Source organism: Muscardinus avellanarius (genome assembly GCF_963383645.1).
Source record: "Muscardinus avellanarius genome assembly, chromosome: 9".
Taxonomy (NCBI): Eukaryota; Metazoa; Chordata; class Mammalia; order Rodentia; family Gliridae; genus Muscardinus; species Muscardinus avellanarius.
The window spans coordinates 27268433-27296050 of record NC_137795.1 but is presented as its reverse complement, the minus strand read 5'-3'; the positions used below and the strand labels follow the sequence as shown (position 1 = coordinate 27296050).

General features: G+C 42.3%; 1 protein-coding gene across 2 annotated transcripts in view; it reads right to left on the bottom strand.

Moving 5' to 3' along the window:
* The window catches only part of HECW1 (HECT, C2 and WW domain containing E3 ubiquitin protein ligase 1), a gene marked incomplete at its 3' end in the record, with an annotated part of 445939 nt that overhangs the window by 86646 nt on the left and 331675 nt on the right, over positions 1-27618 (bottom strand). For both annotated transcript variants that reach the window (XM_080701622.1, XM_080701623.1), the window contains exons 10-14: positions 24427-24528; positions 18710-18860; positions 10038-10177; positions 7627-7748; positions 5131-5316 (exon numbers count right to left, since the gene is read on the bottom strand). In XM_080701622.1, the coding sequence (XP_080557748.1) occupies positions 5131-5316; positions 7627-7748; positions 10038-10177; positions 18710-18860; positions 24427-24528 (701 nt within the window). The remainder of the gene's footprint in view (positions 1-5130; positions 5317-7626; positions 7749-10037; positions 10178-18709; positions 18861-24426; positions 24529-27618) is intronic.

Here is a 27618-nt window from a genome sequence, read left to right as displayed (position 1 = left end):
CTATATCTTTGATGACCTTGGATGCAAAAACAAAATACTAGCAACATACATACATTCAAAATCACATAAAGAAAACCATACACCAGGTAGGGTTCATCCCAGGGATGCAAGGCTGATTCAACATACGAAAATCAGTCCATGTAATTCATCATATAAACAGAATCAAAGACAAAAATCACATGATCATTTCAATAGATGCTGAAAAAGCATTTGATAAAATCCAACATCCATTTATGATAAACACACTGCAGAGAATTGGAATAAAAGGTACATATCTCAATATCATAAAGGCAATTTACAATAAGCCCACTGCCAACATCATATTAAATGGGGAAAAAAACTTCAAGAATTCCCCCTAAAAACTGGAACGAGACAAGGATGTCCATTATCACTACTTCTCTTCAATATAGTACTAGAGACTCTAGCCAGAGCAATAAGACAGGAGAAGGAAATCAAAGAGTACAAATAGGAAAAGAAGAACTCAAATTTTCACTATTTGCAGATGACATGATACTATATTTAGAAAACCCAAAAAACTCAACCAAAAGGCTTATAGACTGATAAACAAATTCAGCAAAGTATCTCAATACAAAATTGTTGGGAGCCATTAAGGCTTTCCCTAGATTGGTGTCTCTGACTCAGCTGACTGTCCTTTGCCCAGAGTCAACAAGGTTTGGGGTTATGGAAAGTTCAAAGAGGTCTGAGAGAGGATCAGGTGGTGATGACACGAGGGTACTGATAGGCCTATCTGTAATATGTGTTTTGTATTGGTCTTTATTGTATTCTGGTGGTGGTAGCATGAGAATGTTGACTGACCTGTAGCTGTGTATAAATACCTCTGGAAAAACAAGCCCGGCGTCGGTGCAATAAAGATGAGATTGACCCAGAAGTTGTGTTGGTCAGGAGTGTCCGCGCAATAGAGAATACTGACCCAGGTATAGTCGTTGACCCATAGGAAATATTGACCCATGAACAGGGGTCCACCAGTAGAGATAGTAGGCTGGCGGCTCCTCCACGTTAGGGTTAAAAACTCTTCATCCTCATGCCTCACTTCAGAAGCATTACTCTTGCCGGCAGGCTTCGGCACAAAATCAATCTTAAAAAATCAGAAGCATTTCTGTACACCAACCATAAACCCACTGAAAAAGAAATTCGAAAAACACTTCCACTCAGGATCTCCCACAAAAAAAAAAAAATACTTAGGAATAAACTTAACCAAGGAGGTAAAAGAACTCTACAAAGAAAATTATAAAACATTGAACAAATAAATCGAAGATCTTAGAAGACGGAAGGATCTTCCATGTTCATGGATTGGCAGAATAAATATCATTAAAATGGCCATCCTTCCAAAAGTGATTTACAGATTCAATGCAATGCCCATTAAACTACCAAGATCATTCTTCACAGACATAGAAAAATCAGTCCTTAAATTCATTTGGAATACAAAAAGCCCAGAATAGCCAAAGTAGTTCTCAGCAACAAAAACCATGCAGGAAGAATCACAATATCCGACTTTAAACTATACTACAAAGCTATTGTAATAAAAACAGCATGGTACTGGCACAAAAACAGATACATAGACCAGTGGAGCAGAATAGAAGACCCAGAAACAAGTTTACACACTTTCAACCAATTGATTTTTGACAAAGGGGCCAAAAACATACACTGGAAAATAGTCTATTCAACAAATGGTGTTGGCAAAACTGGTTAACCATATGCAGAAAATTGGAAATTAATCCCACTTTCTCACCCTGCACAAAAGTCAACTCAAGATGGATCAAAGACTTGGAAATCAAACGAGAGACCTTGAAGTTCCTTGAAGAGGGCATAGGTCCAACACTGCAACACATAGGCACAGATAAACACTTTCTCAACAAGACTCCAAAGGCACAACAAATTAAAAGGTGAATCAATACGTGTGATTGCATGAAACTGAAGAGCTTCTGTTCAGCAAAGGAAACTGTCAAGGACCTCAATCGAGAGCCAACAGAATGGGGGAAGATTTTTGCCACTAACCTCTGATAGAGGACAAATATCTAGAATATACAGAGAACTTAAGTAACTCAACACTAAAAAAACAAATAATCCAATCAAAAAATGGGCAAGGGAACTAAATAGACAGTTCATGAAAGAAAAAATTCAGATGGCCAATAAATGAATGAAAAAATGCTCAACATCATTGGCAATCAGAGAGATGCAAATTAAAACTACTCTGATGCCGGGCGTGGTGGCGCACGCTTCTAATCCCCGCGCTTGGGAGGCAGAGACAGGAGGATCGCGCAGGTTCGAAGCCAGCCACGCGCGCTGGTTTAGGAGACCCTGTTTCCAAAATGAAAATGTAAAAAATAGGTCTGGGAGTGTAGCCCGGAGGTAGAAGGACTTCCAGGAACCCCAGTACTACCAAAACAAAACAAAACAAAACAAAACAAACTACTCTGAGATTTCACCTAACTCCAACTAGAATGGGAATCATTCAAAACACAAACAACAACAAATGCTGGCGAGGATGTTGAGAAGTGGGAACTCTAAAACATTGTTGGTGGGATTGCAAATTAGTGCAACCACTTTGGAAAACAGTATAGAGCATCCTCAGAAGAATGGGAACGAATCTATCATCTGATCCAGCAATACCACTTCTGGGTATCTACCCAAAAGAAATGAAACCAAACTACCAAACTAATGCATGTGTATCTATGTTCATAGCTGCATAATTCACCATTACCAAAGTATGGAACCAGCCAAGATGTCCACCAACAAATGGATTACAAAACTGTGGGATATGTACACAATGGAATTTTACTCAGCCATTAAAAAAACTCAATTACATCACTTTCAGGGAAATGGATTGAACTGGAGGACATTATGCTAAGCAAGATTAGTCAGTTACAAATATTAAGAAATTGGATGCTTTCCCTAATATGTGAAAGCTAAGGAGAAATGGGTCATAGGAGGAACTCTAGATGAAAAAGGAAATCCTATAGAGGAGCAAACAAGACAACCTAAATGAAGGGATGGGAGGGGGGAGAGAAGGAAATTCTTTAAAACACACAATATACTTAAACATATGGAAGTCAACCACTAAGCCAAGCATGGGAAGAAGGGATGGGGAGGGAATGGGGTAGGAATTGGGTAGGGGCTAAATGGGTGATGTTTACGTGTATGTCCACACAAGTTTTTTTTACCCCAATATGATGTATGAATATAATGCACCAATGAAAAAAAAAGAAAAAAAAGGAAACATGTCAGTAAGCCAATTTCAGACAGAGCAAGGCACACCTCTAAAAATAAATAAATAAATAAAAACTTCCTCTATGATTTTTGTAGTCGTTTTTGTTGTTGTTGCTGTTGTTTTGTGTATGTATATATGTATTTGCTATTGTTACTGTGATAGTACATTTCAAATATAAGGTTAAAGCTTCAGCAATTCAGACCAAATTATGCCTCAAGAGGAGAGAGAGAGAGAGAGAGAGAGAGAGAGAGAGAGAGAGAGAGAGAGAATATCTGTCTGTCTGTATCAAAATGAAAGTAAAACTCAAGTCTTCTGATTTGAAATTAGATATTTTTCTTGCATATAGTATCATTTCACTAAGAAGAATTTTAGAAGAAACATTCTTGCCAGAAATTCTCTAATATGTATTTTAAAATGGCGTAAACACTTGATGTATACTTCAGCTATTGCACTCTTGTTAGTTTTTGCAGGGATCCAAGCTTACTACATTTGGAGGGCTCCCTATCCTGGTAAAAAAGCTGCAGTCATGGAAATTCAAGACTAAGCAAGGCATTTACATTAGCCAGTGCTTTTTGAATAATAAACACTATCTTTTTGTTCATTGGTTTATAGTAGTATTCTCTTGGCATCTTGATTTAAGCAATATGTGTAAAAATAACTACTGGAGACTAGAGCTGACGTAGTGCACTCTGCATCTGATAAGATGCTCCTTTACTTTCTGTGTGGCTCAGACTTATTTCCCACTCTGCTGCATCTTCAAACCCTCAAGTACAAATGCTGTAATTTCTCCAGGGGAGGCTACATTCATTAAAGGAGGTCCTGGCTAGTAGATTCTGTGTAAGGTGTTTTTCTACTACACAAGGCATGTCTCTCCCCACTCCCTGCAACTCACCTCTGACTCTAGGGGAGCCCAGGGACTCATTCACTAGTAGACTTGCATTCATGGCACATTCTTTGCCCACACACTCTATAGAGTCCACTCTAGAGAGTTCTCAGGCATGCTTAGTGGTTTATGGGATCCGAGGGACAATGGTACCCTATCAGCTCCTTTTGGGGAAACATGGCTTTTTAGGTGACAGATGAATGGGGCTTTTAATCAGGGAGGCAAAGAATTGTCCAGCTATGTGCTGGCTTCTGGTTCTTTTGATAAAAAAGGAGGGATTCTTTCTAGCAAATTTCATGAGAGGTTACACAGGGACAGGTCTCTATTAAGTTTCTTGGACTGTTCTATAAATACATTGAGATGACTAGTGATGATTAAGATAAAACACCCTCCCTCTGACAGATCTGGCCAGACATGCAAAGCATTGCTGGCAAGGCCATTTGAGCTAAGGTCACACAGGGTAGATCACAGGCCAGGAACATGGCACAGGCCAGGATGCCCATCCCTGTTTGACAGACTGGTGTAAGAAGCCTTATTAGGCAGATCACAAGTAATGAAATGTCACCCCCATTTAACCAAGTAATTTTATCTCCTGAGTGTTAGCTAAGGAGGCAATGCAATAGATGGGCCACTGACAGAATCTGATTTTATATTCCAAATGTAAATTAAAAAGATCTGACAGTAGTTCTCAACAGAGCATGGTTTTGCCCCCTAGGAAATACAGCAATGTCAGAACTTGGGGTGGTGGTGGTGGTGTGCCTTTTGACATTTAGTGGGCAGAGTTCAGGGACGCTACTAAACAGGCTATAACACACAGGATGTTGCCCCTGTCCAATCCCCCCAAACAATGCTGAGGTTGAGAACCCTCGATGTGGCTAGTCACCGCCTCCTTATCTCCCGAAGGCCAATAGCATGTCTCCATGGCACATTCTTCCCCAGGACTTTCCTCCTTGACTTCTCACCAGTCTCTGGTGAGTCAGAGTGTTTGGTGAAAGCCCCACACATCCCTCATATTCACCTTCCCCTGCTGGTCGGTCTTGATCTCCCAGCCCCGGGGCAGCTCCAGCCGAGTGTCTGCGAACATGTTGATGAAATTAACCAAATCCCGGTTGTGCTGGTATCGTTCAAAATTGCGAGCATCTCGACGGACTTTCAGAATCATGTGCTTCAAGCAGGTGCTACTGGTGAAGACTCGGTAGGCACTCTGAGAGAGGTTCAGGGCCAGTCAGGTAGCGTAGGAAATTAGAAAGAACACAGACTAAGTACATGCTGAGCACTTTTAACATGCTATGGGTGATCTCTACACAGCAATTTATTGAGAGCTTGCAATGGAGCCCCCAGAAACAGAGACCTTGCTCAAGAAGTAAGTGTGCACTGATTGTCAGCACACAGGGAGCTACTTGCTCTCCTGAGTCTAGCTGACTCTCAGCAGCAGTGGAGCCCCCAGCCCTGTGTAGATCTACGCTGCCTCCCTCTCCTCAGCTGCACGGCCCCCCAAGCCTCCCTCGCTCTCTCCCTCGCCCTGAGCATTGATTCTCTTTTTGTTGGTTTCTTGTCTGACTGCAAAGGTTTGCCTTTGGTCCTCTGATCTGGTTAATACAGTGTAGTAATTTAGGATCCTTGGGGATTTCAGGCTGATGCCTCATTCTTTTGAATACTATGTAAAACCTGTGTGCACAGAAAGGTCAGGGGATGGGAAGAAATGAAGAAAGATTTAGGAGTTCCTAAATATGCCGCATGACAATTTTATGGTCCATAGGCTTGGTGTGTGTGTGTGTGTGTGTGTGTGTGTGTGCGCGCGCGTGTGTGTGTGCGCGCACGCGTGCGTGTGTGTGTGTGTGTGTGTGTGTGTGTGTGTGTACAAGGACAGACAGTGAAGCCAGAGAAGGTGGTGGCTCGGGCTGTCCCAGGGCCCACCCGGCGCCCAGCCCTGGTGCTGCCACACTGTTCTGCTTCTGTGGCTGCCCCTGCAGCACTGGAAAGCTGCTCTGAGTCTTAGCACTGGTCCCCTCCTCCCCAGCCATACCCCATCACCTCATCAAACTGTAAGGGAAATACCATCCATCTCAGGTACCCAACACAGAAACTGCTGCTTTGAAATTTCTCAATCTTCCTTGATTCTTTATCTTCTACTCACCCATGGCCACAGGGGCTCGGAACTTTATCAACTCCCTGAGAAATACCTGACCTGAGCCATTTCTTGCCATGCTCCAGACCTTTTGCTTGACTGTTTCTTCCTTACCTTGGCCCCTTGGTCATTTCCCTGATAAATGCTTTATCAGACCACATGGTCATGTGGCCCCGGTGCCCAAGACCACTGTGGGTTCCTGTCACCCACTGTAGTGGTCCCAGCTCCTTTCCACGGTGCACCGTGTGTCTCTGATGAATCTTCTGTTCTTTCTCCCTGCCTGTGGCCAACCTCTCCCAGCCACACTGGGACCCTCATGGAGTGTCTTTCCTAATACGCTCTCTCTCTCTGCCTGGAATTCTTCCCTTCCCTTTAAACCTTCTGGACCTAATTGCCACCCCACAAAACAGATGCCTACTGGCTAGTGTCACTCTAATCTGTACCTGTGACTCTGACACCTAGATCTGTTTGCTGAACAGAAAAATGAACAAATATAGTGACATTGTGCCATTGCTTTCTTGAAAATCCCCCCCCCCCAAATAAATGGAAAAAAAAAACAACCTACATATTAAGGTCACATTGAGTTCAATGTCAGCATGATACTTGAAAAAGTTTATGAAAAGAAAATCGAGTTGTTTATCTTTTAAAATTTCTTTAGTGAAAATGATTTTATATAATGCCTTAAGCTGAAGGTAATCTGGCCACTTTATACTATTTTTTTTTTTTTTGTGTGTGGTACTGGGGATGGAACTCAGGGGCATTCTACCTCCGAGCTACACCCCCAGCCCTATTTTCCATTCTTTATTTTTTGAAACAGGGTCTCACTGAGTTGCAAAGGGCCTCACTAAGCAGTAGCCGAGGCTGTCTGTGAATCGTCATCCTCTCGTCTCAGCCTCCCAAATGCTGGGATTAGCAGCATGCGCCACCACACCCGGCTTACTTCATACTCTTGTTCTTTTAAAATTTTAACAATAATGAAAACATGTATTTGTTTCCAAAGCACTTTCTCTGATATGAGCCTAACAAAAACCTAAAAGCCTAAAAGCATTTCCAAATTTAGCCTTTTTACTTGGGAGACTCAGAGAGAGTGAAAAGAGTAGCCTGATTCTTTCCCTTTCCCCTTCCCCTTCCTTCCTTCCTTCCTTCCTTCCTTCCTTCCTTCCTTCCTTCCTTCCTTCCTTCCTCCTTTCTCCTTTCCTTTCTTTTTCTTTCCTTTCCTTTCTTCCTCCCTCCCTCCCTCTCTTCCTTCTTTCCTCCCTCCCTCCCTTCCTTCCTTCCTTGTATGGAATAAAATTCTAGTCTTTTTCGCCTATCAAATGACTTTGCCAAGCGTGTTTTGGGCCTGACAGAGCCGGGCCAGGCGCCCTCTATGACTGGAGCACTCACATAGTTGGCATGCAGCACAGTGAAGAATTCAGGGTTGGTGATGAACTTGACCGCCGGGGACTGCAGCAGCAGGGTGATTTTTTGTGTGTTCACTGGAGAAAGTGACCCTTCTCTCCTTAGATCTGGAAAAAACAAGGCAAAGTAACAGAATACATGGGGGAAAGTCATTTTAAATTTGTTACTTCTCCCCTCCCGCAGCAGCAGCACGCAGGCCTCCACCCTCGCGGCACACTGTTGTTTTTAGTAGTGACATGACCAGGTCGAGCATCCCTCACCAGGAATGCTTGAGACAAGAAGTGGTTCTGATTTTTTCAGATCCTGGAATATCTGCATATACATAATGAGATATCTTGGGGACGGGAACCAAGTCTAAACTCGAAATGCACTTATGTTTTATATACACTTTGTATACACGTGGCCTAAAGGCGAATTTATACAATATTTTAAAGAGTATTATGCATGAGCCTAAGTTTCATGGCATGAACTTTTCCATTTGTGGATGTTGGTGCTCAAAATATTTTGGTTTGGGAGACATATCAGATTTGGGGTTTGGGGATTAGGGATGCTCAACCTTTATCACTATCTGTAAGTCAGTTAGGAATCATTTGCTAGTAGCATTCCCACATAATCCAGTTAGGCTCGAGTCCTCTATCATCTTCTCTCGTTTATCTGGATGACTTTTTTCTTATTTTTCTTACAAGCTGCTAACAATGGCTATGAGAGATTGTTTCCAGAAAGGGTCGCAATTTCCCCCTCCCTGTATCCACACCCCTCTACAATGGGACTTTCAGCACCTCTCCTTGTTGGATCAGGGCTGCCTTCAACTAGTAGAATGTGTCAGAAGAAACAACATGTCAGTTCTGGGTGAGGGTTTCAAGACCCTGTGTCTCTCTGGTATCCCTGCTACTGCCGTGAGGATGAGCTTGGGCTACGCTGCTGAGAGATTAGAAGCCACAGGGAGCCGGAACAAAGCACGTAGCTGAGGCCAGGTCACACCAGCCAGCCCGCCAACATCTGACCAAAGATGTTTCCACAGCCCAGCCATATCCTGAGGATCCACCCGCTGTACTCGGCTCCCATTGCCAACCCGCAGAACTGGGATAGATGCCTGGTTGTGGGTTTAGGCTACTCAATTTGGGCTTAAACAGTAAGTGCCAAGGATCCAACACCAAACCCAGAAATCAATTTTTTCTTCATATTTCTGATCATATGCACCATTGTGCCATGTCTCTCTCAAAAGGCTGAATAAAGAAATTAATAACAAGCCGGGCGTGGCGCACGCTTGTAATCCCTGTGCTTGGGAGGCGGAGACAGGAGGATCGCGCAGGTTTGAAACCAGCCGTGCGCGCTGGCTTAAGAGACCCTGTTTCCAAATAAAAATATAAAAATAGGTCTGGGAGTGTAGCCCAGAGGTAGAAGGACTTCCAGGAACCCCAGTACCACCACCACCAAAAAAAAAGAAAGAAATTAATAACAGAAAAATGTAAACTAGTGTGTTCAGTTTAGTATATGTAAAAAAAAAACAGAATGGAGGCAATTATAACTATTGGTGGAACTGTGTATGTGCACTTAGGAGAGCACATGAAAATGTCCAATATACAAACTGCCATAGATGGCCAAGACCTTCAAGAATGGGAACCACACTGTCTGTTTGGCATGACTCTCTCTGAGCCTTTTATTGGTAAATAAACTTGCCATCATTAGCCCAATTAAAAGAGAAAATAGGTCATTAAGATACCACTGTGGTAATCGTATATAGTTATGGGTGTGGGAAGTGGAAGCCAGCTTCATGCCTTTTGAATATCTTTGTTTGAGTTCTTCCCAGGTGGATTCAGTGAAATCAAAATCAGAAACACCTGGCACTGGGTGGGCGCCGACTGTACTAGGTAGAAAGTGCTCTAGGTTAGTGTGCACAACCAGAAGCCTGCGGGAAAACTTTTATCCCCACATTCCTCCCTTGGGAGAACTAAATTTCATTCTAAATTCAAACAAGTAATTATTCCTAGTGTTTTCAAATGGATCCTTTGAAATAGATTGTGAATTTTTATCACCTGTTTTATTTATAAGTGGAAAAACCTTAGAGAATCAACAGATAAATTTACTAAACAACAAATGATTAGGCCACCACAAAGACTGTCTTGATGCACATGGATTATAGAAAACTCAGCCCCATCTCTAGAATACATCCCCTTTCCTGTCTCCAGAACCCCCAAGCCATGGTGGAGGGTCTTTTCACCGCGAATCTACATCTCCTTCTACGTTTCCTGGTGGGCAGCTCTGTCAGCATCATGGCTCTTTCTCCTCCACCTTCTTAACCCTAGGAGCATCTGTCCCACCAGACAGAGGGGAGGGCTTGGGTCACACGGCCATGGGATGCCACCCCTGGTGTCTAGGGCCCCCTCCTCCAATACCTAAGTTTGACTGGGAAGATTCAGCCTCTGAGTCACTCCCTCCGCCTCCACCTCCTCCAGCTGGGACTTGCTCACAGCTTTGACTGCTGGAATCATCTTCAGGCCTCTCTGTTGCAATGGTCCGCTGAATGTTTTGATACCTTTGCATTAGAAAATGGAAAGACAGGAGTTAACTTTTGTTTGCTTGTTGGAGGCTGGTACTCTGAATCAGATAACTGGAGAATATTTATAAAGATTCAGAAAGAAATGCTTAAGATTCCTAAAAGATAGCCAAAAGAATTAGCAAGACAAGTATCTCTAGATTATTTGATTTCTTTTTGTTTTGAAAATTATGATGAGTTTCAAGTATAGTGACTTTCACAAATTAACACAAATAATAACTAATCATGCAAAATAGCTCTTGCCCTTCATTCAACAAAATCAGGCTAAATCTAAAATATGGGCACGGGAGATAAAGTGTTACAACTAAGGTATAGAATTAGTACTACTTTATTGTAATCAACAAATTGGGATAATTGTTCTACTCATTTTTATTTATTTATTTATTTATTTATTTTTTATTGCTTGGGATTGAACCCAGGGGCATTCTACCACCGAGCTTCACCCCTAGCCTGATTTTTTTATTCTTTATTTTGAAACAGGGTCTAAGTTTTGGAGGACCTCATTATGTAGCTGAGGCTGGGATTGCTGCAAACCACGATCCTCCTGTCTCGGCTTCCCAAATGCTGGGATTATAAGCATGCACCACCACGCCAGGCTACTCACTTATTTTTATTTGACAGTTATTTGATATAGTTGAGCAGAGGTTGTGGAAATATTATACCTAAAACCATACTTCAGACAAATATTTGCTCCTTATTTAAAGGCTTATTTTTTATTTTTTACGGTGCTGGAGATAGAACCTAGGGGTGTTCTACCTCCAAGCTATACCAGCCCTATTTTTTATTTTGAAAAGGGGTCTCACTGAATTGCAAAGGGCCTCACTAAGTAGTAGCTGAGGCTGTCCTTGAAACATGATCCTCCTGTCTCAGCCTCTTAAATGCTGAGATTATAAGCATATGCCACCATGCCCAATTTAAAGGCTTATTTTTTTTTTTAAGCTGGGGATTGAGTTAATTGATTGACCAGTCAATCAACTTCTCAGGTACTAAATATTTACTAGGCTTTCTGCCATGTGCAGTCTCTGTGTTGGACGTTTATATCAAAGAGAGGATTGGAATACAACATTGTTCTTGGAATATACAAAGTCAAGATGGAGCAAAGAAGCCGGTCATGGTGGCACACGCTTGTAATCCCTGTGCTTGGGAGGCGGAGACAGGAGGATTGCGCAGGTTCGAAGCCAGCTGCACTGGCTTAAGAGACCCTGTTTCAAAATAAAAATATAAAAATAGACCTGGGAGTGTAGCCCGGAGGCAGAAGGGCTTCCAGGAACCCCAGTACCCCCCCCCCCCACACACACACAAAAGGAGCAAAGAGGGTAATGGCATGGAAACGGTAACTCTGACAATAGGAAAGTTTGTAGTGGTCACATAAGAGATTTGTGGGAACACAAGTCAAGAAGACCCCAAAGGTATATAAGAGTCAGAGTACAAATTTGTGGGGAAGGTTGTTGTGAAAGAACAGCTTCAAAAGAGAAAACAATGGCTGGGCAAGGTGGCACACACTTGCTTTGTAATCCCAGTACTTGGGAGGCTGAGACAGAGGATTACAGGTTCTTGGCCAGCCTCAACTACTTAGTGAGAATCTCTGCAACTTAGTGAGACTCTGTTGCAAAATAAAGACTAAAAAATAGGGCTGGGGATGTAGCCAGGAGGTAGAAGGCCCCTGGGTTCAATCCTTAGTTCTGGGGAGAAAGAGAGAAAGAACACAATGTGTGAAAGTAGGGTCCCCTGGGAGAGCTCTGAGATGCTGCAGGATCCATGAAGGGAGGTTAGCAGAGGGGGAGAGAGGCAGCAACAGAAGGGTGACCCCAGCAGCACTTGGGCCACGGGTTCTCCACATTATCAGCATCAGAATCACCTGTAGGGCTGCTAAAACAGACTGCCAGCCTCACCCCCAGAGTCTCTGGTTTGATAGGTCTGGGTTGGGGCCCAAGAATTTGCATTTCACTTAGTTCCTAGGCAATCCTGATGTTGCTGATATTAGAATTCCTGCAGTTTGAGAACCTCTTATCTAGATAATGAGTAGCTGCTAAAAAAAACAGAGACAGGGCCGGATATATGTGCAGAATGATCTCCTGACACTGGGTTCGAGGAGGGATGGAGAAGAGGAGCGTGCAGTCAGTGAGAGCAGTCTGGGAGCTACTACGGCAGTCTTTGTGGAGATGCTACAGGCCAATCCAGGTAAGGATGGAAGGTCATGCTGTTGGGGGCTGGGTTGCAGGGGTGAAGAAGAGCCACATACTGAAGGGATTCTAAGATAAGCTCTATACATTTTCTACACCTCCCTGACATTAATAGCCTGCTCTGTCTGCCTTGTGTCATTTTCTAGTTAGATGTCCAGCGAGCCTCTTCCTGTCTACTATGAGCCTTGCCTCACTCCAAGAAGCCTCTTCTTTTTCCTCAAATAACTTTGGTTTTGCCTATGGCTTCTCAGCCTACCAAGGCAACATGACCAGGACTCGGCTTCCCTTTTGTTCAAGACACGGAAGCACAGAAGGGATAGAAGAAGGGACCATTTCAATAACTATTTAGCAGCAGAATTTGTAATAATTATATAAGTATATGCAACAGGATTTAGGGTCTCACTGGATATGGGGGCTAAAGAAGAAGGAGCAGACTGTCAAACTCAAGATTTCTGCTTAGACCAGGTAGCAGGAGGTACTAACACTCAATGACAGTATGTGGGAGGATGGTCAGACAGGCAGGGAAGATGTTGTCTGATTTTGGACATGCTTATTTGGAGGTCTTTAAGGTCGCACAAGTTCAATACCCCAGGGAAATGTTGCTTTTATGGGTTTTGTGCTTAGGAAGGTGGTGAGTGGTAGAGAGGAGGATGCAGATGAGGAGAAGGATGAGGAGGAGGACAAGGAGGAGGACGAAGAGGAGGAGGAAGAAGAGGAGGAAGAAGAGGAGGAAGGGTAGGACAGGAGGAGGAGGAGGGAACAAGTCCAAGGGGAAGGCCAGCTCTTCAAGTGCAACCCCAGCTCAGCAGCAAGGGTATTCAGTATCACAGATGTAGTTCTACTGTGGAATGCTGCTGAAGCTCAGCGCCTTATCCTTCCCTTGACGGTACAGAGGTCTCCTCAGTGTGGGCGTCAGACTGCTTGCATGAGATAATCTGGGTGATGGTCAAAATTAAAGAAACTAAAGCAAAATTGAAATCTGCACTTCTGAGGAGCTTTTCAGGCAGTATTGTGTACATATAAGATTGAGAATAAGTGACCTAAGGCTTTCTTTACTTTTTATTTTATCTAGAGAGAGTCCACCACCCACTTTTTTTTTGTTTGTGTGGTGCTGGGGATGGAACCTAGGGACATTATACCTCTGAGCAACATCCTCTCAGCCCTATTTTTTTTTAATCTTTATTTTGAAACAGAGTCTCACTGAGTTGCAAAGGGCCTTACCAAATAGCTGAGGCTATCCCTGAACCTTGATCCTCCTGGTTTGGCCTTCCAAATGCTGGGATTACAAGTGTGTGCCACCATACCCGGCTCACCATCCACTTTTGACACCATCCACAAGAAACCTTTGCCTATAGCACTTACTATGAAGTGTTTTCTGAGAATCCCTCTCATAACAAAACATGGAAGGGGGAGGAATGAGCAGAGTATGAAATTAGGAAGAGAAAAGCATTTGGATGTATTGCCGCTGCAATGCGTCTGTGGAGAAGGTGGAGGACATGCCTCTGTGGTCTCCCAGATTGAACTTGGGGCATAGATCCACGGCAGGTGGGCAGAGTGGGCAGTGAGAAGCTGCCTAAGCCTGTAACCTTGACCTGGAGAAGAATGGGGCCTATCAGGGCTAAGCAGGCTCCTACTGGGACGATGCCCTAGATGCCTATGGGAGATAGCGTTTCCCTGAAATGGCCCAACAATCTTTTTAGTCCTATGTGATATTTCAGAATCCTGTCACTCTCCCCTGAAGAGGTAGATTGGTGTCACCTTGCCCTGGGCCTGGGAAGGTCTTGTAGCTGCCTGACTACTGTAGTGTAAGGGACAGTTTGGAATCAACCCAGTAGCCACGTTGTGAGGAAGCCCTGTGTAGTATCCTGGCTGAGGTTCCAGTGAACAGCCAGCATCAACTTCCAGATATGTGAATCTTCAGGCCTGGCCACCCGAACCACAGCCCTAAGTGAACACTGACTTGTGGGGCCAGTCAAGCCAGGACCACAACAAACAGTGACACTGATCAGAACCAAGCATCATTTTCTATTTATGTCACTATATTTGCAGTAGTTTTTTACTTAGCAATAAATAGCTGAGACAGAGCTTAGATATATTTCAAGCTCTAGTCTCTCTTTTCATCACCAAAGTGTAATGGCCGAAGCAGAGATATTTTTGAGTAAATATGATATTATTTGATGTTAAAAATGTCAGCAAGGTCACAACTTATCACATGCAATTAGTTGCATCTTAGTTATCTCACGCCTAACTAAGTCAACAGCCTCAGATTCCAGGCAGGAGACTCCACTCCTGGTCTTTGCTGAAGCTGGGGCAGTGCGGGGAAGCAGGGCACTACTGAGGTGGTCAGCCAAAGAGGGGAGAAAGGACCAGAAAGCCGGCTTTCTCCCATATCACCAAGAATTATCTGTCAACGTGCTTCTCTACTTTTTGTTTTGTTTTGCAGCAAAAGGTTACATTTTTTATGGTATAAGGGCTCATGAGAATTGGTTAAAAAAGACAATTGGAATGCCTAATTTGTAAGTGGACACAGAAGCATTCATGCATGTTCACGCGCGCGCACACACACGTGCACACACACACACGCGCACGCGCACGCGCACACACACACACAGGAAAAAAAGTAAACATTCAAAAACCAACCAAACAACCAACCAACCCCACCATAGAGCCCAAGAATAGGCAAGTCACATGTGTAGAAACACATTGGAAAAGTCAGGCATTAAGGGAACACTTAAAGTAAGGGTTTACTTTTTTTTAGTTCCTTTTTTTTGTGGTATTGGGGATTGAACCCAGGGGCACTCTACCTCTGATCTATTTGTGAACATACTTGTGAGGACACAGAAGAGGAAGTCACGGACTCTGTTCTGTGTGGGAGATTCTGGGAAGGTGTCACGGGGCACATGATGACCGAGTTCAGCTGGTAGGATGCGGATGTGGTCCAGGTGGGAGGTGGGCAGTGCTCCCTGGATTGGGGGTGTGTAGTCAAGCCATGAAGGCCATGTTTATGGCGTGGCCAAGTGTGCGCAGTCACTGTGGCCCACCACGGTAGCTTACTCTCACTATCGGGTACCCCGCAGTTTTCAGCGTACATCTCCTTGCGTGAACACATTCGCTCTTTACCGTCATCTGATGGACAGTCAGGGGAAAATCCTTGCAACACTAAGAAAGACTTCCATTTGGTGCTGAGACAGCGATTCTGTAAATTTCTCAAGATAAGTGGGGGTTATCAGAAAATGACCCTTCTGTCCCACTGTGTGATTACAGGTGAGAACTTCCCGTGACTGTCCTTATCAGGCCAAATCACAGAAAACTTAAATGCTTGAAAGCAGTAGGTGAAGATAAGTGCTGCAGAGCTGGGTACTTATCTGAAGGTTATCTGACCTTCCCTCAGTAGGCTTTTTCACAAGAAATAAGCACTTCCTCAAATGGCTAAATTCCTTTTCTCTATCTGTCCTGGTGAACTGCAAATGCGACTTCCTACTCAGCCAAGTCTTGCCCTTTCTCAGCGTGCCTGTCTCCAGGCAGGACTTCACGCGTGGAAGGCTGCGGAGCTCCTCCAGAGGCCTGGTTCCAGAGGGATGTGGCTTAGTTCTGATATCATCCAACCTCAGTACCATGAACTTTCATGCCACAGGTCAAGGTATTTCCTTCTGCTTCAAGTTTACTGTTTGATTTATTGTTATCAGTTAGGAGTTGTATATCAACAATACCTCTTGTAGATAGAGCCTGATGTTGCTTTGCTAGAGGCAAATTTCTGCCTGTGAAATTGTAATATGGTATCTATATAAAATGAATTTTCTGTGTCCTCTATATTCTTTTGGGGAGTGGGTTCTAGGGATTGAATCCAGGGGCATTCCACCTATGAGATACACCTCTAGCCCTTCTTTTTTTCAACTCTGAAACAGGATCTTGCTAAGTTACTGAGGGCCTCATTAAGCTGCAGAGCCTGGCCTCAAATCTGTGATCCTCCTGTCTTAGCCTCTGAAGTACTGGGATTATGGGTGTGCACAACAATACCCAGCTGTCCTCTGATTGTTTGTGTGTGGTACTAGGGATTGAACCTAGGGACATTCTCTCTCTGAGCGACACCCCCAGCCCTATTTTATATCTTATTTTGAAATAGTCTCACTAAGTTGTGGAGGGCCTCGCGAAATTGCTGAGGCTAGCTGCGAACCTGGGATCCTCCTGTCTCAGCCTCCCAAATACTGGGATTATAGGTGTGTATCACCATTCTCAGCTGTCCTCTGTGCTTTGAGTCACAGAAGTTTTGTTGCAACCACTACAAAAGGAGCAACCCATGATTTTTTGGTGCATTCATGTCTGATAAAACTAGATCAACACAAGGTCTTCCTGGTACTACAGTTTGTTTCTATAGAAAATCTTTTGTGGGTTTCATTAATGACTTCAACACTCAGCTACTGATAGGGAAAATGGAAAGCAAATGTCTTCCAAATGCTTAGGAAATAAAAGAATGTTCTGGTGAGTTTCACCTCAGCATGCTCCTCTGATTACAACAGAAACCAGAAAATCAATTTTTGTCTCCATGTGTTTTTAATAGGACTAAATAGTCCACTGCCCCTCCCCAATGATTCAGCTATATTTTAAGGTCATTTGCTAACATTAGGGTCCCTGAAGCCCAGTTTTTAACTTTCATACTTGACACGTGACTGAGAAAGCACGTGGAGGTCGTTTTGAGCTAAAGTCAGCCTGCAGCTCGTGTTCCCAGCAACTGAGAGTGTCCTGTTGTCCCCGGCATGGCCTCCAAGAAAAAGAGGGTGGAGCCGGGCATGGTGGCGCACGCTTGTAATCCCCGCGCTTGGGAGGCTGAGACAGGAGGATTGCATGGGTTCGAAGCCAGCTTCAGCTACTCAGTGAGGATTTCAGCAACTCAATGAGACCCTGTTTCCAAATAAATATTAAAAAAAAAGGTCTGGGAGTATAGCCCGGAGGTAGAAAGCCTCTGGGTTCCACCCCCAGTACTACCAAAAAAAAAAAAAAAAAAAAAAAAAAAAAAAAAAAGAAAGAAAAAAAGAGGGTGGAGACAGTGCTCTACACCAGCTTGAAAGATGGGCAACCTGTGGTCGAGGGATTTAGCTGCACATTAAAATCCAAACTACATCTTTACAAATTCAATAGTGAGGGTCTAATTTTTAAACAAAACAATTCTCAAAAAAACCTTTTCTTTTTAAAATAGGATTTTGCTAAGTTGCCCAACAAGACTGGCCTTGAACTCGAGATCCTTCTGCTTCAGCCTCTGGAGGAGTTGGGCTTATAGGAGTGTACTACTGCACTTGGCTTCAAAAAGCTTCTTTAGACATTTCTTTTTCTAAGAGAAAGGCTTTTGAAGAATTATTACTTATGGGTATATAGTATATACCGTATGGGTATGGGTATACAGCAATTATATATCATACAGTATAGAAAGCATATAATCACTTTATAGCATATAGTGATTTAAGAGATAGTTCAGTACTTTTATGGAGTATTCTGGAAATGTCTGTTTTGAGTTCTGTATTCTTTTAAGAATCTTATGGTGCCAGGCGTGGTGTCACACACCTTTAATCCTAGTACTTAGGAGGCTGAGACAAGAGGATTCCAGGCTCAAGGGTAGCCTCAGCAACTTAGCAAGACCATGTTTCAAAACAAAACAGTGCTGGGGGTGTAGCTTAGAGATAGAACCTCCCTGGGTTCAATCCCCAGTACCACACACACAGATACAAACCCCCTTATGTTGGATATGGGCCAAAAAAAATGAGCAGCATGTATAGTTTTGCACCCAGTTTCTGCAGAGTCTATAGGACACTAATACCCTTGGTGTATGCTCTGGGGGAGGGAAGGAGCCCTTGGTTAAGAAGTTCTGTTTTAGAGGCCAGGACCATTTCTCAGTGGTAGAACACTCACCTAGCATGCATAAGGCCTGGGATTTAAGCCCCAGTATTGCAAAAACAAATAAACGAACAACTCTAAAAGAAACAAAATTTGTTTTCCAGCCTGTATCAGTAAGAAGCTCAAAGGAGTCATTGCCACCAAATTTTATTAAATTAAATTAATTAATTAATTTTTTTGGTGTTACTGGGGTTCCTGGAAGCCCTTCTACCTCTGGGCTACACTCCCAGACCTATTTTATACTTTTTTATTTGGAAACAGGGTCTCTTAAGCTGCCACCAAATTTTAAATCTGGCTTTCCAGGTATCTATTATTAACCGGTTCTTTAAGATACTTAATTACTTTCCAGTCTCCTTATACTAAGCAGAAAAGTGTAAGTTTCACAGGCTGACATTCCCCTTCACTGAGGTCTAGAGGAGCTCAGCGCATACTGATCACCAACCGCCTGTTGAGCTGCTCCATCTGCTGGATGGACCCCGATCTCCGCATCCCGTCCGGGGTGGCTGCTGCTGTTGGACGCTGCCAGGTGGTTGTGCGGTTCACATGGTCCACATAAAAGACCCGCCCATGGCTGTCAATTCGAGCTTCCCAGTCTAGTGTTTAATAAAAAGGCAAAAAGAAAAATCAAAGACAAACTCCTGAGCCATGTGAACAGATACTACTCCCAGGTCTTCTGAGGAAGAACTCAACATTGGTCCCCTGGTGAAGTCCAGAGACCGCCCACAGCACCCACCATGGCCGCCGTGTGGCATGGAATCCGGCATTCCAGAGGAGTGGAATGCACTCAGATTCTCTGCTGGGCCACTTTAAACAGCAGTGTGGTTCATTGAACATGGAATCCCATATTCTAGTAATTTATACGGCAAAATTCTACATTTCTAATAATTTCTAAAAAGAAAGTTGCTTAATTAATTTCTATTCTTGCAGCACTGGGGATGGAACCCAGGGGCATCATACCTCCGAGCTATACCCCCAACCCTATTTTTTAATCTTTTTTTTTTAAATTTGAGACAGGTCTCACTGAGTTGCAAAGGGCCTCACTAAGCAGCTGAGGCTGTCTGCGAACCACGATCCTCCTGTCTCAGCCTTCTGAATGCTGGGATTACAAGCGTGCGCCACTGCACCTGGCTGCTTAATTAATTTCTTAAAAATATTGTTATTTGCCCAAGTGGCAGTTGTGGAAGATTAAGGATGTCCTCCAGCAAGAGCTGACAGTGTGACACTGGAAAACCTTCTCTTCAGTAAATCTGACACTGACTAGGTTTGGTGACAATGGCTACCATATTAAACCCTATTTTAACTCAAGTCTTACAGTTCTATACCTGTAACCTTAGGTGGCCTCTTTCTAGTACTTACCAAGCTTGGCTGACTGCCATTCTTCTTGAGAGGGTGGATGGAAGGATTTGACACCGAGAGATATTAACCATCCTTCTGGTAAGTTGTAAATTCAGAGTATATATTCAACCTACCGGCGGCTGCCAAGTATTTCTTATCAAATCCAAACTGGTAGCCAGTGATGACAAACTCTTGAACACCTCTTTGTTGTAAATAACTAGACCGAACAGTAGAGGGAGCCCAAGATAAAGGTAAATTCCTTCACTTCCCGACTGGAACACACAAAACCCCAGAAATTAAAAGGCAGAAGCATAGATGATCCGCTACATACTACATGTAGGGCCAGGGTGTGGCGAGGTGCATGAAAAAGCCCTCAAAACAGAAAGAGCTGAAGTACACATTCACATCTGAACTTGAGGCACAAAAGCAAGGATTTCTGCACAGGAATGGGCGAAGCGTTCAGAGTCCACACATAAAAATGTAGTAGAAATAGCAGCAACATGATACTGTTATGCTGAAAGTGCATTAGACTAAAGAAAAAAAAAAACAACAAAAAGCAAAAATGATTGCAAAAGAGAAAAAAGCATTCATTCAGCCTCTTAAGTGAAAAGAGCCACAGCTTTTGGGAGTAGGTCAGAGAGTAACAATGTTCTTGAAAATGTATTCAGGTAATGACATAGCAACTCTCAATTTTTTAAGTGAAAAATAAATTTTGCATATTTATGGTTTTAATATTTATGTGCTTGGCATATCTATTTGGAAACATTATGACATATGTTTTACCTGGGGTATTGCCAAATAATGCCTGATAAAAATAAAAATATCAGAAAACATCAAATTTAACTTCCTAAGCAACTTGAAGGAACATGTAGATTGTATAAATATGTTTTAGGAAATTTTAACTAAAATTGACTATTACCTAATCCAGCTGCCAACTGTTAACTGTAAATGTTAAGTAGCTCATTGATGAAATTGTATATACCTATAATTGTGTAATTAATCTCTAACCAGATCTTGAAATTTCACTGGTTCTCAAACCAATACTAGAAAAGCACTGGACAATTCTTGTTTTTGAATCCAACATGACTGCCATCCAAGAACAAGCATTAATCTTAATCAAACTCTTTTTAGCACTTACTATGAACTAGGAACTATGCCTGGTCCTGGGACACAGAGCCAAGTTACATAGGTCCCTGCCCTCCAGGTGTCTGTGGGAAGCACTACTTCAGAGACAAGGCTTCAGTCTTAAAACCCTCTAAGGAAAAAAAACTCAAGCAAAGCAGCAATAATGGTAATTTCTCACCATAAGTTTCAATATTTCCCAGTCATTCATGAGAAAGGGTAGGAAGCCAGATAGACTCTTTTATTAATAGACTAAATACATGGAACACAGACTGCTAGTTATACAATCTTAAAATATTCAGAAAATAATTAGGTAAGTGTAGTCAGGTAAGTGTGGTCAGAGTTATGAGTGTGTTTACTGGGTTGTGGTAAAAACAATTTATTTTCACACATCTCAAGACAAACAAACAAACAAACAAACAAAAAGTTCCAAATGCAATTTCAGGCCCCAGCATGACCTGCAGGAGCCGGCACTTGGATGTCATGAGTTTGCTTAAATAGGCACCAGAAAACAGTATCTTTTCAATACTAGTGAAGGTCAGGCCAGTTAGTATGTAACTGATGGAAGGGCCTATTGAATACTAAATTTTATGTTTTCTTTTTTTAAAAAATGTATGTTTTCATTGAAGTCTAAGAACAATACAGAGTTTTGTCATGAATTATCCTTATACTAACAAGGCATGTAAAATTGTACATTTTAAAACTTTTTGGCAAATTAAATGCCATGCTTATTGTTTAGACCTTTCTCTTTCTCCCCCCCCCCCCGCTCCTCTTTCTCTTTTTTATGGCACTGGGGATTGAACCCAAAGGCATTCCATCTCCCAGCTACACCCCAGCCCTACTTATTTTTATTTTGAAAGAAGGTCTTGTTAGGTTGATGAAAGTCCCACTACTTCTTGAGGCTATCCTTGAACCAGAGACCTTTCTGTCTCAGCCTCCCAAGTACTGGGATTACAGGTGTGCACCACCATGCCAGCTTAGACCTTTCTCTTGAATTTAAGAGTCAAACATCTAATTGGCTTCTTGATATCATACCCTGGATGACACCTCAAATATAATGTGATCAAAACCAAGTCTCAGACTGTTTCTACCCAAACCTGCTTTGTCTGTGTCTTTCCTTTCCAACCTTAGTTGCAGACAAGTCCTTCAGGTTAAAACTTTATATCATTCTTAATTCTTATCTTTTCTCACTTCCACCAGAATCTGACCACTCCTCACCACCCCTACTGCTCCCACCCTGGCCCAAGCCACCGTCATTTCTCCTCTGGGCCTCCGAAATTATCTTATGTTGTATCTCAAGCTTTTATCATACCTCCTCACAATTCATTTCCTACACAGATACCAGGGAAAACCTTTCAAAACTTAAGTCAGACAATGTAACTTCTCTGCTCAAAACCCTGCAATGCCCTTTTTCACTCAGAGGAAGAGCCAGCAGGCTCTACAAGGCCCTACATGATTTGGCCCAGCTGTCCCCCTGACCTCGTTGCCTGCTCAGATGCACTAGTCTCCTGTTCTTCAAACCATCCGGCTCTTCCATGTAGAGACTGTCTACTCCATTTGCCTGTAAAACTCTTCCTTCCCAATATTTGCATGGATTACTCCCTTCTCATACTTCGTTGCCTTTTCAATAAGGCCTTCTGTGGCCCTTGACCTAAAACTGCAAGCCAACCTCCACTCAAAGACTCCTCGCCCGGCACTACTTGTGCTTGTCCATAGCAATTGTCTCCAATTAGTATGCTACTTATTCCCTCATTGATTATTTTGTTTGTTATCTATATCCAAGACCAGACTGTGAGCTCTAAGAGAGCAGGGATCTTTGTCCATTTTGCTTACCTAAAATAGTACCCAGTACAGAGTAAGCATTCAACAAACATTTGTTGAATAAATGACTACTCTTAATGGAGTCATTTATTTATTATTTGAGATTTCTAAGATAATTCTGTTGGTATGATTCACTAATAGCTTTTCTATTATTTTCAGTGTTATTTTGATAGAAAATCTATCCTGTATGGAGGAATTTGTTTTAATTATTAAAAGTGGCTTAGATTAAGTAATTCTTTTTTTTTTTTTTTGGCAGTACTGGGGATGGAATCCAGAGACATTCTACCTCCAAGTTACACCCCCAGTCCTATTTTTTATTCTTTATTTTGAAACAGGGTCTCACTGAGTTGCAAAGGGCCTCACTAAGTAGCTGAGGCTGTATGCAAACCATGATCCTCCTGTCTCAGCCTCCCAAATGCTAGGATTACAAGTGTGCACCACCATGACTGGCTTAGATTAAGTAATTCTTTATAATACCTGCATGTATAACTAGTTATTACTAGAGTCTGGATTAGAGGTCAATTAATGCATACACATGTTGGTTGGTTATTTGTTGTGAGGAAAGCACCTCTATTCTGGAGAGAGTATGTTATATATATTTTCAAACAATTGACAAGTAGGAGGTATTTGTAGTAATGCTGAATTTTTACTATTCATTGATGGAATATCAATAAGTCAATGTATAAAGAAAGAAAGAAATCAAGCATCAAAAGCAAAGGAGATAATATTTGACCTGACCCCTGAAAAACAAATGTGGCATTCTTTAAGTTAGTGCACACATTAAAGATGTTCATTGTTTTCACTGATAAAATGCAACTGGATGGGGTGGGGAGTGTTCAACAAAATATATCACATTACCAAGAATAGATGAATCAAGAAACAAGCATTTCTCCTTTTGAAAAATGTAGCTGCTTAATGTAAGCACAGGCAAAAGGTTGTAAAAAAACACTGGTTCTTTGTATCCTGGAAAGTTTTTGCTGTTGTAATATCTCTCAAATCTTAAAAGTTATCTATGTGTTAAAAAATCCTAAACCAAAACAGATATGTTCTAGAATTCATGAACATATGTGATAACAAGTGAGTTTATAACATCTGGGGTGTCAGTTCCTTCTCATAAATTTATTAAATGGAGAGTTATAAGGTTAAAGCTGTAAAGAGAGGTAGTCTTTCAGTCTAGAGACTACCTGGTCCAAACCTAGCATTTACCAGATGCAGTCATTAAAACTTTACTTTACAAATGAGAAAACTGATTATCTGAGCGATTAAATGAATTTCCTAAATTCAGATGATTAGTTAGATAATGATTAATTACATACTACAGTTACTAGGAGAGAATGATATTGAATTCTATCCTAAAGATGATATTTTGCCTGGCAATCCTTAAGAACTACACAAGAAATTTGGAGCTTTTACTCTACTGATGCAAGTTACAGAAAGTGCAAGTTCACGGGCCCCTATGGGTCAAAGCTGTTTATAGTATGGAGATACTTGTGGATAACAAACCCCATGGAGAGCAACAGAATTGTTTCCATTTAGAGTCATGTATTTTAAATATAAAACAGTAAAGTTTTGGGTTATGGACAGTTTGTAAGGACTAGTCAAGTCTTATAAAGGAATGCTTTCCATTTCAGAAACTGAAGGACACTGAGAACATATGACTATAGCCTCTAGATTACATGTTAGAACAAGTAGTCAAAACAAAAAAAATAGCAAGACAAAAAAATCTGACCAATTTTTTATAATAGGTGCTATGTTGGTTTTTGATAACAGTATAAGGTATGTAGCTGGGGAAGAGTTTAGATGTTCACATACAATGCATACTGACCTGTTCAGACTTGATTAGGAAGAGTTAAGACATAGATTTTAAAAACTAAAGCTTACTTGGTGGAAGAGGCTCATCGATTGTTGGGTAGTGATGATGTTCAGGCCTCAAGGAAGGAAGCTGGTTTACGGGCTGGGAATTACGGAGTATAGGACTCTCACCTACGGACAAGATAGTCAAGACATTCAGGCTCGTTCACTGCTATAGCAACGTCATCAATAAAGCACGAGTGTAAACAAACTACTGCAAGAAATAACAAATAGAGTGGACCATCTATTTTTTGTGTCATTTGGATACATTCACAGTCATTTGTGCTACAGGGAATTTTTTTTAAGGAAGAAGAAGCAGCAGAAGAAGGAGAAATCGAAATACTTCATGTCTAATGATCTGTTCCACACAGATCAGAGTCTGATTCTGTAGCCACTTGATTTTCTTGATGGGAAGGTGGCATCAGAGAGGAACACAAGAGAAAATTCACACAGCCTCATTTTTAGCACAGCAAAGAAAATAGGCCTGTTCGAGGGAAGTGCGGCATTTATAAAGTCCCGTAAATGCTCAGCTTGTGCAAAATCACGCCTCCTCACAGGGTAGGTGTCACGAAAGGACTTCCAAGAATCTGTTTGTCAGATTTGTTTTTGGAGTGAAACTCTCAGATGGTTCCTTTCCAAGATGGGTCAAAGAGCTGGTGGGCCAAGAGGGTAAATTCCTGTGGTCTGGAAGCTAGGGGCCGATGTGGGGAGCCCAGGGTGCTATGGGAACTCATGACTATGCCTAACTGTTTGGAGGAGGGACTAGATGCGCCATGGCACTCTGGAAAGAGAAAAGAATAAGAGACAAAGGAAGAAGATAAAAGCGGAAAGACTGAAACAGGAAAACTTGAAACACAGAAGTGGGAGAGAAGGAAGAAGGAAGAGAGAAATGGAGAAATTTCAGAAATAAGCATATCCACAGAATGCGTGCCTCGGACTGTTACAGACAATCCCTTCTACTGCTGTCAGTTCAGCTTTATTCTGAACTGAACACTGATCTAGAGGTGTTTCTGTGTTGAGTGGCTCTGTGGCTGGAGGCCTTCAGCACCGGCGGATTCTCTTGATCTCTGGAGAGCTGGAGGACACCAGACGGCCTCAGTCAAACTCTAGCCTGGTTTCCTCCCGTCTCACACCATGTTCAACCTTTGTCCTGAGGACAAAGGTCAGACCTTTCCCATCCTCTGCCACCCATAGCTGATACAAACAGCAGTTTTCTATTATCTTTTGGGTCAAAAGGCAGAGAAACTGTGCAAAACAATGGTTGAGCAAGATCCTTGTGAGATTTCAAATGCTGAACATATCTCAGAATGTTTGAGCATGGAGAGGTGATTTTTTCTTCTTCTAGTTCCACAGACTGGATCAAAATTAAAAATAATTCTGAAGGAAGTTAGATGGGCTTAATTCAGTAGTTTAATTCCTAGAGGAAACTGGCAAACAAAAATATATATTCAGGAACAAATGACCCTTCTGTTAAAAACATAACAGTATTCCTTAAACCAACTGTAGTCTATTATTCAAATCCTGTGGTTCTTTGAAAACTCTAAAAGAAATCAAGGAAAGTGACCCTCATGGTAGCATATTACTCATTATAGACAGGTTGCTGTTTCAAATGTGGGTTCTGTGTTTAAGTGGGTACTATACTCATGTCTGTTTTTATGTGTTTAGTGTCAGAAATGAAAAATCGTACAGTTGTTATGTCATCAGCTGCTGCATTTTTAATTTAGTTTCTGGAAAAACATCAAACTTACCTTATTGTAATTAATTCAACCAAACAGGTTAATTACTCCTCCAAGCTAGTGGAAATACAATGTTGTCAATTGCTTGGGGTTAATGAAGCGGACCCCACCTGCATGGGAACCCCAAGCAAACGCAATGGTGTGACCGTGTCAGCAGATTGGATGGATGGAGCACGCTGACCACTCAAGCGATTCTGTTCTGTACCAGGGCTCAGCTCCACATAATCGTCCTTGCCTTGAATACAGAGCGAGTGTTCAGACCCACTGGAACATCAGAGAAGGAAACCTATATCTTTTATATTCTGTTCTGTTTATAAATAATATGACCAAGTTGTAGAAAAAGATGGGCTGCCTAAAATGTATTCAAAGCAAAGTAATTCACACCTAGTATGTAAAAATTCTGCTTGAATAGCACGGTGCAAAACCCCGAAGGACTGCTTTGGACTCTATTTATACAATTTTAAAAGTTAGCCTCATTGCTTATCTGCCTGGGAGCTCTCACTCAGGGAGAGGCAGAGCCCTCTGTAGTACTGCCTCATTTAATTCTTCCAATAAAGCTGTAAGGCTGAGCGTACAAATTTGCCTACTTGACACACAAGAAAACCGAGGCACAGAACAGTTAGGTCAGTTGGCGAGAAAGTGGTGGAACTGAATATAAATCCAGGAGGCCACGTCCAGGGCCTGTGCTCATAACCACAAGGTTATCTCGCTCCTGTCACTCATCTGTAGAAGTTTATTTAGAAAAAATATTTTAAATTAAGTTTAAAAAGGTTTGACACAGGAAAAAGAGGCTAAAGTAGATAAAGTACATAAAAAGTAGATAAAGGATACTAGCTTGTATAGGTGTCAGTTCATATTAACATTGATGGGTATAATTTTTTTGTGTGTGGTACTGGGGGTGGAACCCAGGGGTTTTTATACCTTCGGGCTACACTCCCAGACCTATTTCATACTTTATTTGGAAACAGGGTCTCACTAAGTTGCTGAGAGCCTCACTCAGTAGCTGAGGGTGGCTTCGAAGCTGTGCGATCCTCCTGTGTCAGCCTCCCAAGCTCTGGGATTACACGTGTGTGCCACCAAGCCTGGCTGCCAGGTACAATGTTTTAAAACTGTACACGGTACCTCCCTAAGTTGCTGCCAACTCCCTTACATGGGCATGTGTACTCCAAGCCAGCCTTGCTAACTTCACAGAGTGAAGGAATTTGTAGTCTCGGAAATCATGGGGAGGGGCAGTAGCGTTACTTATGGATGCAGAAGCACCCAGTGTACACGTATCAGGTAACTCCTTGCTTTCTTTGAGCGTGTGCTCTTGGGAGCCTGATGGCAGATTGGGGACTGGCTCACAAAGGAGACTCCAGACTCAGGGACTCAGTGGGAAGGCCGCTGGGAAGTCATGTACCAGCTTATGCACAGCCCCCATGAGCTCAGTGGTCCCTCTCCGGAATCTTGGCAGTTCCCTTTGTAAACACCATAACGAAGATGCACA